General features: G+C 45.8%; 1 protein-coding gene across 1 annotated transcript in view; it reads right to left on the reverse strand.

Moving 5' to 3' along the window:
• Positions 1-15,631: 15,631 nt before the first annotated feature.
• ADGRL1 (adhesion G protein-coupled receptor L1) overlaps positions 15,632-19,471 on the reverse strand; it is a 140,685-nt gene continuing 136,845 nt past the window's right edge. The window contains 1 exon segment of the mRNA XM_063120487.1: positions 15,632-19,470. Within this exon segment, the coding sequence (XP_062976557.1) occupies positions 18,988-19,470 (483 nt within the window). The 3' untranslated portion in view covers positions 15,632-18,987.

The raw sequence follows: 19,471 nt of genomic DNA on the forward strand, positions 1-19,471 counted from the left end.
AAACTTGAAACTGCTAAATTTATTTTAAAGTGCAAGAAATACGTCATGCCAATTATAGCAAACAAATTGGAAAGGAACGTCTATGAGTCTAAAATGCGTTATTTAATAGGAATATCACCTCCAAATCATCCCCCCCAACTCACACGTGTGCACACACACACTCAGCATCACTCACTCCAAACAAACACACGAATGAACACATGCATTCACTCAAAGACCGTATGCACCCCATTCACCCATACATTCTCTTTCTCTCTCTCTCTTCCGAGTGCGTTCCAGAAGTCTGAACGTGGTGCCGCCCCACCCCCACCCCAGCATCCCTGGCTTTGCTTCAGCTGGGCGGGCGTGGGGTGCCATCTCGCCCGCCCAGGCCCAGCTGAATCCTCGGGCCGGGCCGGCTCACAGCCAATGCGCGAGTGTTGCAATGTGCCCAGCGCCCCTCTTAGCTTGGTGCTCTAGGCAGCCGCCTGAGTGGCCTATATGGTAGCACCGGCCCTGTCTATATGATGCTGCTATGCTGCTTGGTTCCCACAAAACCCCACAGCATCACAGCTGCAAGGCGGGAACGATCAATCCGAATGGCGGGGGGTGGGGTTGCCCAATCAGCCAGAAAAACTGCAGCACTGGTGGCCTGTGGAGCCTGCCCCTGGCCCTGCCTTCCCACCCTTACCTGGACTTACCCTGGGCTTCGATCTGCCCCCAGGAATGCCCACTGGCTCAACCTGAATTGAGGCTCCCACAGTCAGACAAGGAAACCTTAAAGTACCTTAAAAAATTACGGTAAATCAACAGCTCAAAAAAAAACCCCGCAGTTTCAGGGGGTGAAGCCAGATTCGGCTGCGAGTTGGTGGCTGTATCATATAAACAACGCAGCACCACTGCGCAGCCACAACAGGCTAAACAGGGCATATAAACAAGCCGCTAGAGGCACTATTGCTCTGCATTAGCTGTATAATGACTTAACGAATAGGGCTGTTGCCACAACACAGGCTCTGAACAACAAGCCCGGCCGCAGCCACTCCCTGCCCAAGCCAAGCACCACCGCTTGATACGCCTGAGGTGAGGGACAAACACCGCCTTTCTCCAAACTACGTGGAGGAAGGGGTTAAAATGGAGAAGGATTTCAATAATAAAATAATACGCCGTGAATTATATGTGCTGAGGTGAATTATTGTCAGAGTGGGTGTTAAATGAATAAACTTCAGATAATAAATGCCAAACAGACACGTGGGATATTTGTGGTAGTTAAAACAAAATAATTAAAATTTATTTTAAAAGTTCACAAGCTTTGTTTCAAAATAAAACATTTAAAAACCCTTTTGAAACCTTTCATCCAATCCTTTCACTTATTCACATACACGCTTTCCTTTCCCTCAGACAATCACTCTTGAACTTTATTATCACTATTACTATATACAAACTGTCTATCTGCACCCCACCCTCACAAAACACGACTCTCTATACTGAACCTCAATCTCTCCAGAACAATAGCATTCTACACACCAAGAGCTAAAGCACGAAAGGCTAAAGTCTCTAAAAGTACCTAAAAAGTCTCCTCTCAATCCCCTCAGTCCTTCCCTTATATATCACTCCTCCCCCTCCCAAGACATTCTAACTCCACCCACTCAGGTCAACATTCTAAACTCACCACAGACTTACCAATACAGACATACATTAGGGGACTGACTTGTGGGTGGAACACTACAGCTATCAATTTGGTTTTCCATAAAATGTCACCTAATTGGAGTCCAGGTTTTGATGAAAGTACCTTATGGTTAAGGACTTTTTGTAAATGAGCAGTTCCATCCTCAGGGGTGGAGTTTGAGGATGCGGGGGGTGGGAATACAACCACATTATTGTATACTGAAAAGGTTAGCTCCAGACTTAGTCATACTTGGAGTAGAGCCATGAAATTAATAGAACTGAAATTAGTCTGTACTAAGTATGACTTAGGCAGGATCTACACTACTGCTTTAAAGCGCTTTATAACAGTTATAAAGCGCTTTAACTGCTTTAAAGCACTATAAAACTGTTATAAAGCGCTTTAAAGCAGTAGTGTAGATCCGGCCTCAGTCTGGCTCTAACCCAGATAAATACAAATAAACCCAAAACAAAAATAGCTATGCTGGTCCATAACGGGGGGGGGGGGGGGAACAAACCCAAAATCCACAGGATTGTGTTTTTAGAGTGTTGAGTTGGCCATACTTATGCTTCCGTTTTGCAATGCCACGCCTGTCATCAGCGACGTATAATGATGGTGTTAGATGGAGCAGGTTCTCAGTCTCCTGGAGTCTGTAATTTTATCCACCCACTAGAAGAGTCTGTTGAAGCTGGGCACAGTGTGTGAAACAGCAGCGATTAAATTGAGTCTATCTGCACTACAGCCTCCATGGTACTGGAGGGCTCCAGCGGCATACATTTCATTTGCAACGTGTTACATCCGCTTACATGACTGAATGCTCCCTAACTGAACGCAACTGAAGGTTCTGTACAAGTTGAAGTGATTACACCACCCGACAAAGGCATGGTAATGAATGACTGAAGAACACCTGATAGTCAGGGTGAAATTGAAGTCTGACCATGGTGGAGGGAAGGGGTGCAATCACTCCCACTGATTTTAGTGAGCAGAAGACTTCCTTGAGGCCCTGAGGGGACACCCGTATACTACTGCAAATCGCTTCTGTGGCCACTGCGGTCTGGTTGTGGCGTGGCTTGGCGTTATCCTCTGCTGCCCTCGCATGGGATGCTATTATATTCATTCCTCATAATAAACTGTCTGCCTCAGCATTGCAAGAGTTCCAAGCAGCAACACGTCCTCACTCCCAGGAGGAATTAGATGAGCTCTTCTTTGCAGCAGAGCTTTTACATGCGGCTAAAATGGCTGGATCAAAATTCCCCAAACAACGGCCTCGGTGGCATTTCTATAAGTGAGTTACAGTTTTCTGAAATAGTAGTTTCTCTTGTAGTCTATACTGGGCAGGAAGCTTGAAGACATGTTTGCAAGTTTATCACACACTTTTATTTTTATTCCGAATTATTATTATCATTCATTCATTCATTCATTCATTCTTATCATACAGTAGTTCACCACTCAGGAATCTTGTCAGATACGGAGCAGTATATAAATCTGCAAATAAATAAATAAGGTTGAGTGATTCTTTTTCCCCAAAGTGGTGGTTTTTTTTTTTTTGGACCAGCAGCCTGGGAGGAGGAAGGGAGGGTTGTTTAACCTTTTCCCTAGCAGCTATTTGCCCACTCAGAATGGCCCATTCCCGAAGATACTTTCCAATCCGCAGGTAAAGGATACAGGTGGGTGACCCTATGGAAAGGAGGACAGGGCTCCTGTATCTTTAACAATTGTATATAGAAAGGGGAACTTCAGCAGGTGTCATTTGTATGCATGCAGGACCTGGTGAAATTCCTTCTTCATCACAACAGTTAAAGCTGCAGGAGCCCTGCCCTCTTGACCAGATACAATAGAGGGCAGGGCTCTTGCAGCTTTAACTGTTGTGATGAGGAGGGAATTTTGCCAGGTTCTGTATGCATACAAATGATACCTGCTGATATTCCCTTTTCTATATACAACTGTTAAAGATACAGGAGCCCTGTCCTCCTTTCCATAGGGTCACCCTAATAGTCCCTTGTACAAACTGCTGAATATACAGGTTAGGTTGCTGGCTAGTAAATCATCCTGATATCCAGTTCTCTCCAACTCTGCAATTGGCCCTCTCAGCCGTTGTCTTGTTTTGCCCGAGAGGATACAATTATTAGAGTGGGGATTCAATTAGATTACATTTGGGTCTCCCAGGATGGGCTGCGAAGTATGCGTTGTTTAGTTCAAGCTTTCATAATTCTGTGATGCTTTCTGGCTTTGACATGAAGTGACCTTGCTATTTATGATGGAATTCCTACGAGCTCCCGAAAGAAAACCACAGGAAGAGAACCAGAAGTGTATACACAGATCCATTACCCAACTCTGCATAATCAACATGTCCAGTATGGACACAGCTCTCCATTAAATGAGTTTTTTCTTTCAAATAAGGAAAACCTATGGTATAAGAGTTGACAGAGCATTAGATTTAAACTACATAGAGATGGGTTGAAATCTTTGCTCCCCCATGAAACTTGGGCAATTCATTGACTGTCTGTCTGTCTTTCTCTACATGGCTGCCAGGAACACCCCTTCACTTTGAAATCCCCTTGTAAACTAGATCCTAGCTTCCCTCGTGAAAAAAATGTTACAGAGGGAGCTGTTCCAAGCTTTTCTCCCCAATTCTGAGCACATACCAGAATCCTGGATCAGGAGTGAAGGAAGAGGGCTTAGAATTCCTGAGTTCTTGTCACATCACATCTCTAGGGTGACAAGATGAGTCGGCACAGCTTAGAATGGGGGAGTTTGTGAGCATAGCCTGGGGCCTCCTAGTGTGCTTGCAGAGAGCTGGACTGGATGCTTTTTATGTCTATTCCAACCCCAGAATGATAAAATTTGTCTCTCATGATTCCTTGATAACAGTTTCTGCTGGTATCCAAATTACATATGTCGTAGAAGATCTGTAATCAGGTCTACTGACACCTTTTTTTTAAACCTTAAAGGAGCTGTGGGTGCTCAGGGAAAGTATAGCTAACCCTGCGTTATTCCCCAGTACTAATTCCCCCCACTGCCAGGTTGCTGATACTCCCGCAGTGGAAAAGTTACAGGTACCTGTAGAGTGCCTGTCCTCCCCACCCCCTGCTTGGAGCTGATAGCATCATCAGTGTGTATGTGTGTGTTTTAGATCTGGAAAGTAGCATGTAGATAGGGGTGTTAAGTAGGGTGACCATATTTGGGAAACCAAAAAAGAGGACACCTAGTGTGTGTGTGGGGAAGCAGCTTTCTGAGTCCTGCAGAAAGTACGTTATTCCCCCGCCACCTTAAAGAACCCGATTGGAGTGGAGGAGGGGAAAGGATTTCACCATCCACTCCAATTGGGGCCTTTTCTATAATGTTCACGAATGACCCACTTTCCCCTTTAAGACCTCAATTGGAGCTCGTGGTGGGGGGAATGATGTGCCTCAAGAAAGCATGTCATTCCTTCCTGCCATGCTAATGGCAGCCTTAAAGGGGAAGGTGTGTCATTCCAGGACATTATTGAAAATTATAGAAAATCCCCCCTGACACCATGGAAAGAACAAAAACCAGGACAAATCTGGGGAAATCCTGACAGTTGGTCACCCTAGTGTTAAGCAGCCCTTCCTCCATCAATGCTGCTCCAATAAAAACTGGGCCATCTTGTGGCATCTTAAATCTATAATAATAAAAGAGGATGTGCGTCTATCAGTGTCATAGCAGCAAGACCGTGAAATGTAGAAAATTCGTATGCATACTCAGGTGCACAACCCCCGGAGTTATTTTGTTTTTAAAACACATTAATTTTAACCAATTTTAAATGTGCCCATGTGGTTGAAGCCAGAAGCAACATCTTCAGCCACTAGGGGCACACTTCCCTAACCAGGACATAGCTTTGCAGCCCATACAGTCAAGAGTGATCAGTAGGCCAAGCGAGAGAGTATGCCTTTGCCCCCTCCGTGCTGTGGGGCATCCCCCTCAGGGGAATGGAACGGACAGTCCTGGGGGCGGTGCATAGAGGTGCACCATGGCACAGGCTGTGCCGAGGGGTGCTAGTGAGCATGGCTTCACTGAGACAGGGTGGGCACAGTGCATCCAACTCTGACAGCCGTGTAAGTTTGCTTGAAGACTTTGCTGTATCAAACTAAGGGCAACCTAAAGGCTGCCTTGACGAGGGCGCATTGGTGCCTTAAGCCCCCCAAACCCCGCACCTGCACTCCCTCAGATTGTCCCCACCTGAGGAGCGAGTGTGGGGTTTGCATGCGAGGAGCAGCAGCTGTGCATCCCTCCATTTTTTTTATTTAAAAGAAACCCTTTTTCCAGGGGCCAAGTGTCCTTCTCCCCATGCTGGAGAAGCACAGAGGCGTTCCAGCAGCCATTTGGTTTGCTGGCCCGCCCCCTCCCTCCTGTCCGGAGCGATGGAGACCAATCAGGGTTTGTCATCTGCCTGGACAAGCCTCTGATGCAACTCCAGAGCAACGTGACAGATGGCAGATGCCATTGTTGCTTCACGGCAAGGGGGAAAAAGTCAGGTTAAGTCCCTAACTTTTTTTATTTCAGACCCTCGGGGGAAAGCCCTGGGATGGCTCCACAATGGCTTCTGTGTCATATAAATTTATTTATTTAATTTATATACCGCCCCATAGCCGAAGCTCTCTGAGCGGTTTACAAAATGACCTAGTCCACCGCGGATCCACCCCGAGGCTTTCCCCTTGTCAAGATAAGGCCCTACTTAAAGTTGGGTCCATCCGCTAAATTAAAAGAACACATATCTGACCCAAGGGAAATATAAGATACGTTGAAGGTTGCAAAAAATATCTGTTTCGAGACACTCGAGTTGCACCTGCACAGAGAAGCAGGGGGCGGGGTGTTTAACGGTAACCCTCAAGCACCCCCAAGGATCCTCGTGGTTCCACGTGGTTCCGGGGCCCTGCTTCTCTGCAGAGCCAAGTTCCCACATGCTTAGCCCAATAAAGAGCCACGTTTCACTAATTAAAAATAACTTCAAGCCGCTCTCAGACTTCTTGAGCCCATCTGCTTTGACGTTGTTTGCATGCTTGTGGGCAGCGACATAACCCACGCCACCTGTTTATTTTTAAACCACATGAAAAATGATGGTGCTAATTTAAGAAAGAAGTTCATTGCCTCGATGCAGAAGTTATAGAGAAAATGTACCCAGTAAACTGTTTGCGTTCTTCACTTCATTCGACATATTATGACTCCACATTGTTTTACATCCTGGAGGAGTAACTGATCTTTATCATAAAATCCAAAGGCTGAGAGGAATTCAGCATGTTTATGTGTGTGTGTGTGTGTGTGTGTGTGTGTGTGTGTGTGTGTGTATGTGTGTTTAAATATCTTATATGCTAGAGGGAAACAATCCAGTTGTTAAATCCTGGTAACTTCAGATCCTTGGTATTTCCTTACAAGGAGCCATGAAATGGTGATTTTCTGAAGAGGAGGAAAAGTCCTCTAGCTCAGTCCTATGTGTACTTACCTGGGAATAAAATGCCTCTGAGCATGTGACTGATGTCCAAGTAGACATAGATAGGTTTGCGCAGCCCCATTCCTTTAAACTCCAGATGCCTTTGGTAACCAGACACCTTACTTTCATAAGCTGTTTGTTGCCTTGATCCCTGTACAGGGGTCAATAGCCCTGCATGCTCTAGTGGCTATGGAAAGGCAAAGAATGAGAGCTCCATCACACGGCGGGGGGTGGGGGGACACGCTCCCTACCATCGCTTCTCCGCCTGTGTTTTCGTTCCTCAGTTACTTCCTGTAAGGAAAGGGTTAAGTGTACAAAGAATGGCTGTTTTTAAGAATTTTATTCATTGTCTATTGTCTGTTATAGAATTGCAGAAGTACCGCTTATCTCTCCACCTGGGCATGGGCGTGAGGCCATCTCCTGGCTCCGTCAAGGCGAGAGAAGTGGCCTTGGGGCAATTTGCATCTGTGAAGGGAAAAAATGGCCCATCCGGAGGGAGGGGGGAGTAGAATAGCTGTGTGGCCATAAAAAGTCTACCATACGTGGGGCCTGGCGCCTGAGCTGAAGGACACCTGGCTGGGGAAGTATATTCTGTAACATTGTATTAGTATTGCTGGTATTGGGGTTCAGGGTGTTATTTCTGCATCAATTTTAGTAGCTAATCTGATGTAATGCTTGCCTCTTACCCTTCCAATTTCAATAAAGGATTGGGCCTAACCCTTTCAATTTGAGAGCTGTGTGCTTTATTCCAAAGATCTGTGCAAAATCCAGTGGACAGCCGGTTTGGCTGAGGGTGATTTCCTTTACACTTCTGCTTTCAAAAAATAAAGTACAAAATGAGCACGAGGCCCATTGAGTCCACTGTTTATGGCGTTGCTTCTCCTGCACACAGCAAGAGAAAGCCGCAATTCCGAGTTTAAAAATACATTGGACTTAACGAGGGGTTTTTTTGTCACGAAAGAAAGGCCAGAAGGGGTGGAAGGCACGCAGGAGGCAGACTACGTCATGTGAGGGACCTGAGCAAACTCCGTGATCGCCCAGTTACAGAGCATGCTGTATAACGCTCATTGGATGGGGCTTTGGGATGACAAAGATCTGCTTTGCCCCAAACCAGTTGGTTCCCCTCGAACACAGTTTGCAAAGAAAAATAAAGTCTGCCAAAACGTTTACCCTAACTAAAGATATACAGAGAAGTTTGCATGTTATTTTGTTAAATTTAACAGCCAGAGATTTCCTTTCTGAGCAATAACTAAACTTTGATTTGGTTACTTTTAACTGTGGGCATTTGTTTACAAACTGTATGTTACTTTGATATCATTGTACTTTGGCCTGCACCTGAGCTTATAAAGGTGCACAGAGACTTCAATTTGAAATTAATTATGTTTGTATAATTATACTTGACATTTTTTACATCATAGTTCATTGTTATAGAGGATAGCCTAATTCTTTTTTTAAAAAAAATTATGGACATAAACTCCTAATTTTGAATTCTAATCCACAAGACCTCTCTTTTTTCCCAGCTCTAAGGAAAATCCATGGGTGCCTATCTCTAATCTTCATTTGCTCTAACTCTCCATCTCTCTGCATCTTGTTCTGTCCAACTGGGAAAAGCTGGGGAAGGATTTTTAAACCCCCCTTTCCCTGCAATATTTTTCCAGTGTCCCTTCCCTCCCCGCACCTTCCCCACACCCTAGCTGCTTTTTGTTCTTAAGCAGGAGATTCTGATCAGAAAAAAAACAGCATGTGGGAGGGAAGGGCTAAAACCCCCCACTCTTCTCCTCATGCTCCAGTCTGAATTCCACTCCCCCTGCAGCTGCACTTGAATCAGTGGAGGCCATGATGGAACTTGGTAATGGACCGCCTGGTGGCCATTACACTGAAGCTGAGCCGTGACAATGAGGAGGGACTGTGGAGAAGCAGTGCAGCATCCAGAAGCAAATGCTGAGACCAACATCTCTGGGCCTACTGGCGCTGCTGCCAGCTCCACTCCTCCTGTCATGGTCACCACTGTAGCAAATAATAAATTAATAAATAATTTCTTACCCGTCTCTCCTTCTGTATCGAGGCGGGGAACAACATAGAATACAAAAACATTATGGGCTGTTCAGGGCTGCAAGATGAGTGCCTGAACTCACCAGCTCCACCAGAGAAAGGGAGAGAGATGGGAGGGAGCTGGACTGAGCCAGTTGGACTGTCCTCTCCCCACAACGCTGCCAATTGCTCTGTGGGAAGGAGCACAGAGGAGACAAGAAGGAAGGCCAAGTTCACCTCAGGCCCCTTTTCCAGCAGGGCTGTCTCTCCCTCCCCTCAGAATGAATTGTTATTATTAATATAGTTTATGGTGTTTCTTTAATTAATCTATTGACTTACTCATACGCTGAATATCCTGAAAGGTCAGATATAAATAATTGCAATAAAATAAATATGTAATATATCAGGGCCAGGGTCAGGGTCATTTAGCTGGCAGCACTGGGGAATTTGGGCAGGTGGCATGGATCAGCACCGTTGTCAGGCTGCGTGCCGGAGGCGAGGCCTGTGGGGAGCAACAGGGGCACTGACAGCAGCTCCAGGCTCCGTGCCTTAACTCCCTGGTGCCGCCAGCTAATTTTGACTGGCCCCTGCTCCCAACGTCTGCAGTTCCTGGGCAGGGCTGGCATAATGAAGAGGGTGGGGCAGTGCATCCAGATATGCAGCTTGCCGCTCTGCTCAGTGCCACCGCTAGCATCATGGACAAGCAGTTCACAAGTAAGCCGCCCACCTCTCCAAAACACCTGGAGCTGAGCTGAGTCCTGTGGATGCATGGATGGCTCCCTGGTTCTGGGAAACGATGCCCAACTGGTCCAAGGGAAAGGCCGTAGGTCACTGGTAGAGACCCTGCTTTGCACTCAGAATGTTCTAGGTTCAATCTCTGGCATTTCCAGGTAGGTCTGTGAAAGACTCGTGTCTGAAAACTCTGGAAGCTGCCACCAGTTAGCACAGACCAACCTTTGCCAATCTGATGCCCTCCAGATGTTTTAGATGACAACTTTCAGGATTCCTGATACCATTGGCCACATAGACTGGGGCTGATGGAAGTTAAAGCTCAAAACATCCGGAGGACACCAGGTTGGAGAAGGCTGATACAGACCATATGCTGAGAATGATCTGTATACTTGGTATACAGCAGCTCCCTGTGTCCCTAATTTGGATTTATTTTTTACAGTCCTTCATGTACCCCTCCATCTGACGCAGACTGATTCCGCCCCCTTTTAATAAACGACTGGAGGCTCCCGCCTGGTGTAAATAGAAACAGGTCTCTTTCAAGTACTCTTGGTCGTGGAGCCTTCCTCGCCCTTCTTTCACAAAAGGCATTTCGCAGTTCCCTCTCATCACTGACTAGTTCCCTTCTTTTTTCTTTTCTTTTTTGTAAGAGATAGGATGTAACATAAAATCATAGAGCTGGAAGGGATCTTGGAGATTATCTAGTCCAACCCCTTACTCAATACAGGCTCTACACTTCAGGGTGCAGTTTTTTATTTTATTTTATTACATTTCCATACTGCCCATTATGCAAAGCTGTCAGCATCCCTGACAGATGGCTATCTAGCTTCTGCATCAAATACCTTCAGTAACTTCCTGAGCCATTCTATTCCACTGTTGAACAGCTCTCACTGTTAAGAAGTTTATTCTAATATTTAGCCAAAATCTGCTAAACAGGACTGTAACAAAATAAATATATAATGGAGCGAAATTTGGCACACATGTGTCAAGTTTAAATATAAGAACAGAATCTGTTCATAGGCACCCAAGTAGCAAGTTAAAACAAATACAGATACAACACGTTCAGTGTGGCTTGCAAGTTATGAAAGCTGGGGTGGTGGTCAAAATTGCAGTGATTTCACAGGGAAAGAAAGCTTGTGAGGAGCACGCACCTCTTCTGAACAGAGCCACACTTTTGCTTGCAAACAAGGTTGTTTTCTAGCAAAATCTCAGCAACTTTTGCAGCTGCAAAACTGGCAGGTAGGCAAGTGATACAGTCGCTTTCTCTTCATGCAGCAGTTTGGCCAGTGGGATTTTGTTGGTGGCAGGGGAACACCAGGAGGGCTGCATGCGGCTCGTGTGTTGACCACCCCTGCTTTACACCGCCTGGTGGCATCTCTCCAAAGACAGGAGTCTTTACCAACCTTACCTGGAAATGCCAGAGACCTGGCAGCTTTTTCATGTGCTCTACTGCTGAGCTATAGCACCTTCCCCACTGGCATCATGGCTGTCCTTCCCACTCCCCTTTTCACAATAGCTAGTAACGGCGGCATTTCAACATGATTTGACTTCTCCATCCCAGTTCTCTTCAAGCCTTCAATACTCATCTGGTCAAAGCAGGAAAGAACCAACTTAGGGTTACCAACCGGGTTGCAAAAAGCCAGCCTGGCCATTTTTAATTTGGTTTTTTGGGCAGCTGCCAGAAGAGCAAAAGTGAAGTAAAGGCTGCTCTCCAACCCTGCTTTTCTTTTTTCTATTTTAAAGCTGTACATTAATGAATAGAGGTTTTATTCTGGGCTGTGTCTTCATACCTACCAAAACATCAGGGCTCTGCCTGACTCCACTCTCTGACCCATGTATTTGTTGCTGCTGTTATTTAGGAGTTGGCAATGGTAAACTGACCCCAAGAACAGTCGAACTACCATATATGGCAAAACCCTCCGAAGGAGGGTGAAAGTCCAACAGACCACTATAAAATTGTATTATCCAAGGCTTTCACAGCAGTTCTTCAAAGCTCTTTAGCTTTTTCCGTCTGTACCTATTAATCACAAAGAAACATTCTTCACCACCTGCAGTTCCAAGAAATCATATTTTCTTTATTGTTTTAATTTTTTTTTGTAACTCAACAAGTTTCCGTTTTTTTTAAATATTTTTAAAATTTTCATTATTATATTTTTTTTCTGTTTAATGCACTCGACCCAAAATTGGTTTGGCATGTTGAAAGGAAGGGAAGGGAACTGAAAGACCGAGAAATGGAAAGGAAAAAAGGCAAAGTGGACAAAAGCAATGGCGTGGAGATAGAAATGGATCAGCACCAACCTGTAGAAGGGGACATTGCGGGACCAAGGAGGGAGAGAATGAATCACAAACCTTCCCAGCAGGCCCTGGGCTCCGGGGCACAGGCCTTCATGCTGCCATTTAAAAGGCACAGCTTCACTGGTAAACCTGGAGGGAAATGGAACTGGGAATGACAGTGGAGACCAGGGTGGGGCAGGGGGCAGGGCAGCTTCAAAGAGGCAGTGTGGCTTCAAAGCAAGCAAGCTGTAGGCTCAGTTTGGAGAGTTTGCAACCATTTCCTGTTCCGCCACCAAGCATCCCTTCCTTTTTTTGCATCCCTTTCTTGTCCCAGCGCAAGCACATCCTTGGCTCCGTTGTGCCTGGCATAATGGTTCTCATATCTTCACTGGAACAATAGGAAGATGGTGTTGGCACCTGGGCCCACCAGGTATTTGCCAGGTGGTCCTACAGACAATTATTAAAAGCTCCTTTAGTGGCACCACTGCACACAGACACAAGAGACACCATCTAGGGCGCACTGCTAAGATCTGAACCAGGTAAGGAGCTACTTGTAGGAGCCCCTATATGGCATCCATAGCCAACCAGAGAAGTCCCTTTACAAAGTTATGTGAAAATGGACTCCCCTTAAACAGGGAGGCCCCATTGCTTGGAGCACACACCTTGCTTGTGCGGTTTGGGGAGGATGGGTGATTCTCCACTTTTGAAAGCTGCTGGTTGATGGTTCAGGCTTTATAGCTGTCCTTTCACAGATTTTGCAAAAGAACCACCCTTCCTCTCGGGAGGTGAGGAATTTGGAGGCAGCCTGAGAGCTCCTGGCAGAGAAAGGAGTGCGGTTCGCTCCTGCGCAAGAGGGGATCAGGGCATGTGTGCCACCGCTTCCGAGGATTAAGCTCGGAATGGCTTTTAGAGCAGCAGATTCTGAGTGCTAAAGTTGCCCTAGAGGTAGTGCTGTCCTGAACTAGCTTATGCATAAGTGCCCCTCAGGTTGGCTTGTAGACAGCCAATGATAGAGAAGACAGAGATGGCCTAGATGAGGGGAGTACAGTGTCGTTGGTGAGGCACAGATGCTGACTTTCCCCAACCCTCTTTAGAAGAATGGGAACCACGGGTCATATCTTGGTCCTAGATGTTGCTCCATATTCTCCATCTAGTTTGGCCTGAAGGCTGGGCAGGGCAAGGGCCAATTTGGGCTAACCTTCCCATTTGCTTTCATTGCACCAAGGCAGTGATGGTGGATGGCTCTGGCAAAGCTGAAGGAAGTCTCTTTCCTAAAGTGAGATGAACTCATGGGTTTGCATAAGTCTTAGATGAAAGGGAAGAGAAAGAGAGCTGCAGTCCAGAGGCTTCCACTTCATGGCCTGCAAGCCAAAGGGAGTGCTGGCTAGACTAAGGGTGGCTAGAAGTGTAAACAATGTCAGGAGTGGGAAGGAAGCATCTGAGGATCTCTCATTGGGAAGCCCTTGCACTCTCTGGCCATAAAAATGGAGTGACAACTGTTGACTCCTGAGGGTTCATGTCGAATGGGGGTAATCAGGGATGTCTCCTTGTTTTCTGACTCTCCGACTAATTTCATTTTCAAGCATTTTCATTCCTTCCTGTGAGCCCCAAATAGAGAATTCAATGATATAAAATAAAAGACATGAATATAAAGATGAACTCTGTGCAAACATACAGCAGCAGACCCTCAATCTATGGAGGCCCTAGGGCAGATACATACCTCTGCCCCACCCCAGAATGACTGGAAATGATACATCTGGGTCTGGCAAGGTCATATCCCAGTGCTGGATTGAAGAGGAGGAGCATCTGTACTATGCAGACCCAAGGAAACCCCAAGCTTCTACCCTCTGAATTAGACTTTCCCAACCTAGTGCCCCATCAGAAGGGCTGAGACTACAACTCTGATCATCCCCATTGGCCATGCTGGCTGGAGATGTAGTCCAACACATCTAGAAGTGTGCCAGGTTGGGGGAAGGCTGCTCTAAGTAAAATGGACATTTCCTTCAGCTGTGAATTGGAAGGGTCTGTAAGTGTCATTGCTGGATATGAGGGGGAAGTTCTATTCAGCTACTGAAACTTTAAATCAAGTTAGTGGGTAGAAAATGAGACAGGAAAGCAATCTTGGGGACCAAAGTGAAAAATGCAATAATATTGGCTTTGCTTTGGCAGTCCAAAACAAACAAACAAACAAACAAACAAACAAACCACCCAGCAAATTCAATGTTAGAAAAGGGATTAAAAATAAAACAGAAAGTAGCACAATGGCATTCTATACACCTATGGTGCATCCGTATTTAGAACACAGTATGCAGTTCTGGATACCCTCATTCCAAAAATGAGACTGTAGAAAATAGATGGTTCAAAAACAGGCAGCTAAAATTATCAGAGTTGGAGCATCTTCCTTATAAAGAAAAAAAACCGAAGCCCTGACTAGGATCAGGGGATAAAGAAGTTTATAATGAATGGTGTGTGGAATGAAGGGATGTAAGTAGCATCTCAAAATAATTACAACCCATGCAGGGTATTTTTTTTTCATATATAGTTTTCTAAAATGGGGTAGAGTGAGGTGTTTCCCTATCCAAGTGGTAGCTTCATTCCTCAGGACTGGGATGGGCAAATCCGATCTTTATTGTCAGAAGTGGCTCTGCTAATCAAGGAATAAGTAATTGATAAAAGGCAAGAGATAGCGTATTTAGGAGAGTCCCAGTGTCAACCCATCTGATCCTCGGGCTGCTCCAAGAAAATAAAATCTGGAGCTGGGCAGCTGAGTTGGCAGCCACTATTTTAATTGCCCATAATGCCCCCAAAGTGTAGCATTGCTCTGCTGCATCAGAAGTATTGAGAGAAATTTAGATGGCAGCTCCCATACCCCTGCTCCGGAGCTGGCCCTGGATAGTCCTTCTCACATGGATACTGGAGGGGTATGTATTCCCTACTTTCTCCCTCGCCTTTATCCCATATCTCCTAGCAGGTGGGCATGCCCCTGCCCTCAGTGGCGATAGCAGATGCAGGACTCTTATCAGCCTCTCCTGTCATCCTTAACTTACAATCTGTGTGCCTAAGCTGCTCTCTCAGGTTCAAATGGTAATACTTGGCACTGAGATAAGTGATAGTAAAAGGAACTGGGCAATGATAAAACCCAAAGGATGCAACTAGCAAGAATTCTCCTTTAATTCATATCGATGCAGGCTAACACCTGCCCCATCCCCAAGCTGGGAACACCTGGGTTGATTCCAAAAGCAAGATGCTAAAAGCCCCTTACTAACAGCTACTTCAGAAGAACCATTCCTCTCATGCCAGGACAGATCACAGAGTAACACTGATATTACAAGTTGTTGATGCCTCCCTTCAAAGTAGTGTCCAAATCTCCACTGTAGTGTGGCCTACTCACAGCTAACATTAAACTGGAATGCAAAGCTTTGAAGTTGGGCTGCTAGATACTCGGTCTCTATAGCTTCACTCTTACAGGGTGGATGAGGGCAGATATGTCTTTGGTTTTTTTTAAAAATATGAGGTTTCCAAATGGAGGTACCTCTTGGTAATAATGCCAAGGAGGTTCCTGAACACAGGGCCTTCCTTGGGCCAATGCAGCAAATGCAAGTGGGGTGAATAAGGCTATTTGGTATTGGGAGGGATCAGAACCACAGTTTGGTGATGGGGCAGAGAAATGGTGGTGGGATCTTGTGCCCACCATACAAAGTGAACAGGTTAGTTCTGGACAAAGATCAAGAGTGTCAGGAAGGATTTTGGGCAAACAGATGTTCGTCAGGAATCCCAAGTTATCCCTCCAGCTTTCACACAATGAGTAATATAACCAAAGCCTATGAAACACCAACAGAGGAGGGTGAAAACCCCACAACCCAATCCCCCATACCCTTTGAAAGAAAGACCCGGATATAAAACAAATTAATTCTGAAGACTTTTGGAAGTCTCTTACTGCAGAAGTGTGGATTACACTGTGGGCTGGATAGAAAAAATATATTCTTCATGGAAAAGTCTTGAGTAATTCTGAGTCTCCCTGGATTCTAAAAGATGTCAGCTCAAGCTCTGTGCTCCAAAGCTGTATTAGGCTATCTTACTCTACAGCCATAGAATGTGCACGCTGGTCTATCATCCCGTTGTTGCGGTCTGTGCCTAATCTGTCTGGGCTCTTGACAGAAAAGAAGAGATCGATATGGGCAACATGACAAATCTCTCATTACCAAAATTGGTTAAGGGGCATTCTTAGGTGCTGTAAATATGCAGGAGCTAAAGGGGAAATACCATGTGAGGAGGCCTAGTCCAATGACAACAGAGGGAACACTGAGCAGCTAACCCCCCAAATAATTATCTCACGGGTGTCAGGATTAGGGCTTATCCCCTGATGGAAAAGACGGTATTAGTGGATTCTGCTGCTACTAGAGAGGGCAAGTAATTATTGGGTCCTAGGTTCATAGCAGTGGCACTGGGGTAAGACATGCAAAGACAAGGAATTTGCTGATGGCTCTTGGTTCCCATCCCAGTATGGTGCAGAGAAGGAAAGCCACTGCCCACTCCAAGGGAGGGGCTCCTCTAAAAATGCCAACCCCCCTCACTTTCTGCTCATTACAATCTAGCTGGGAGGGGACCAAAAGGGAAAAAAAGAAAAGAGAAAACAAAATAAAAACAAGAAAATAAACACTCGAGGCTCCAAGTAGCAAAACCACATACCACTTCCCTTTCCGATACTAGGTAACCAGGAAACTTCTAACCTGAAGGTTTCAAATAAATACAAATGATGGGGTTGCTTTTTAAAAAATGAAATGAAACAACACTCTGTCCCCCCGAAAATTCCTATAAGCAAAGGATTATCCTGGAACCTACAGCGTTACAGAATTACAGCATCTTTGGGTCTTGCAGTAAAAATGGTTTTTTTTGATATATTTTTTTTCCCTTCCCCACCCACAATTCCAAATTGGCAGTTAATGAGAAAATAACCACTTCATGTAGAGATGTATGAAAAAGGTACCTCATCCGGCAGGAAAGGGGAAATGCTTCAAGGTCACAGAAATGACGCAGTATATGTTATATATTACATAAAAATTGTGCCAAAATGTTTTTTTTTCCTTTTTTGATTGTAAAAAACTGCTCTTGGTGGGTTTCCCCGTCGTCTTCATCAAAGTAGGGATTTTCTTTTCCCTTACATGCTCCCACACCACACATGGGGCCAGAGCAGAGCTGAGTGCCATATATCTATATATATTCTATAGATATAGATATATTTAAAACCCAGATAGAAAAGTTCCTTGGTTTTGTTTTGTTTTTCCATTTTCAAGTGAGTAAATCAATTCTCCTTTTTGTTGTTGTTTTTAGGATTTCATATTTACAGCATTTCAATTGGTATCACGTCCCCCTTTCCCAACCCATTTTGACCCCGCCCACCGCCCGCCCCAGAGATATGATGCCTCTAGGTGAGACTGGTTGTTCCCTCCAACTCTCTCAGGATGAGAGTTGGTGAGAAAAGTCGGAGTTGTGCTTGAAGAGGGAGATTTGCTATTTCTTTTTCCTTTGGGGAAAAAAGTGCAGTCTGGGTTAGTGTTTTTTTGTTGCTGTTTGTGTTTTGTTTTTTGTCATTTTTCTGAAGGACAATCCATCCATTTTTTGGGGGGAAAAGAGTTCAACACTCCTACTTCTCCCCATGTGGTCCCAAATGTGTTCGGACGGCAGCCATATTTGCATTGCAGATACTCCTGACTTTTGCTTCTTCGTAGGCAGGAATGAAACAGAAGGAAGATTAGAGTATTCTTGCATCACTGTGAAATGCTGGAGAAGGAACTCAGCAGGCCGTGTGGAGGACAGATGGAACCAAGTTAAACAGATGACACGGGACGAAGTGCCCCCAACTCCATCCCTCCTCATCTCTATTTTGTGCGATTTTATTTTAAGCCTGGTGGCCACACCAAAGCAAACATGAGGGGAACGGCCACCAAATGCAGCCACAAAAATAAAATAAAACCTAAAGATAGCCACCTTGGTGCTACTTCCTCCTTCTTCCCCAGAAACAATGGTGCATTTCAAACATTCCTATGTGGGCTTTTAAAAAAAGAAACAAAGGAAATGTTCCTGCTGTCCTGCCCATCTGAAAGAAATAAGGAACTTAAATGCAAACCCTGTTGATAAACTGTGACAACCAACAAATACTGGAAGGCAGGTTCTGGGCTTAGCATCATCAGAGCAACTCCTTCCTCTCCCCCCACACATCACACCTTTCTCTCTCTCTCTCTCTCTGAATATTTTTTGGCAACAGTTGCATCTAAACCCCAACGAGGCCCAAGTGCCATGAAGGCCCCGTTTGTCCCTCGATCTCTTCTGGAAAACAGGCCAATAAAGTCACGGGAAGGGGAGGGCGGAGAGCTGACCCAGGGGGCAGAGGGCATTTCCCCCAGGTGCCCCATTCTCTGCGTGTGGCACCCTCATGGCTTTGATTTTTAGTCGCATAAAAAAATTATTTCAGCTTTTAAAGTTTTTCAATCTATTGTTCCTCCCCCCATTCTTTAGGAGGTATTGTCAAAATGTCTGGTCCTTTTGCCTAGATACTGCTCTCTTTCCTCCACTGCATTTGCCTGGAAAAGAAACCGACATAACCAAACTGGCAAGATGCCGCTTTCTGATTGGAAAACTAATTGGATGGAAGGAAAGCTGGGCAAAATGGCTGCCCACCCCCTCGGAGAAGCCCTCTGCCTCAGCTCTTTCTTCCACCTTCTGTCCTCCATTCATTCCCCAGCCCTGCTCCATTCTCTTCTTCCCCACCCTTTCCTCCAGGAAAAAATGAAAATGTTCAGGTCACGGCAAGGATGCCGCATTGGGGTTGGGGGGCATGGTCCCTCAGTCCCTTTTCAGCCCCTCAGAGGCTGGTCACCAGCTGCATTTGGCCATCTCCCTCCACTGCAGGGTTTTCTAAGCTTCCTGGGACCAAATAGCCATCATTGCTGGGTCTCCGGACTTGGTAGTAGGCCTGGAGCTGGTTGCGTGGCACCAAGGCTGGCCGGTTGGTATAGTAGATTTCATTGATGGCTTGGGCGTGAGGAAGCACTTCCCCATCTGCCTCGGGGCTGCTGTCCGGGTATGGGGAGTCCCTCAGGTTGGTCATACTGGTGTATAAAGAGTCCCTGTTGGGCGAAGGGGCTTGGCCGTCACCCCCCTCTGTCAGGTCAGCTGTGCAGCTCTCCGACTCCTCCAGGTCGCTCTGGTAGAGGATGGACTGTGCCCTCTGAAGCAAGAGCGGCTCCTCTAAGGCCTTATACATGAGTTCAATTTCCATGTTCTCCTCATGGGTCAAGGAAGGGGCGTCAGGCACAATGGCATCATCCTCATTGTTGGTACCCCCC

The sequence above is a fragment of the Elgaria multicarinata genome, chromosome 3 (assembly GCF_023053635.1).
Source record: "Elgaria multicarinata webbii isolate HBS135686 ecotype San Diego chromosome 3, rElgMul1.1.pri, whole genome shotgun sequence".
NCBI classification, from domain to species: Eukaryota; Metazoa; Chordata; class Lepidosauria; order Squamata; family Anguidae; genus Elgaria; species Elgaria multicarinata.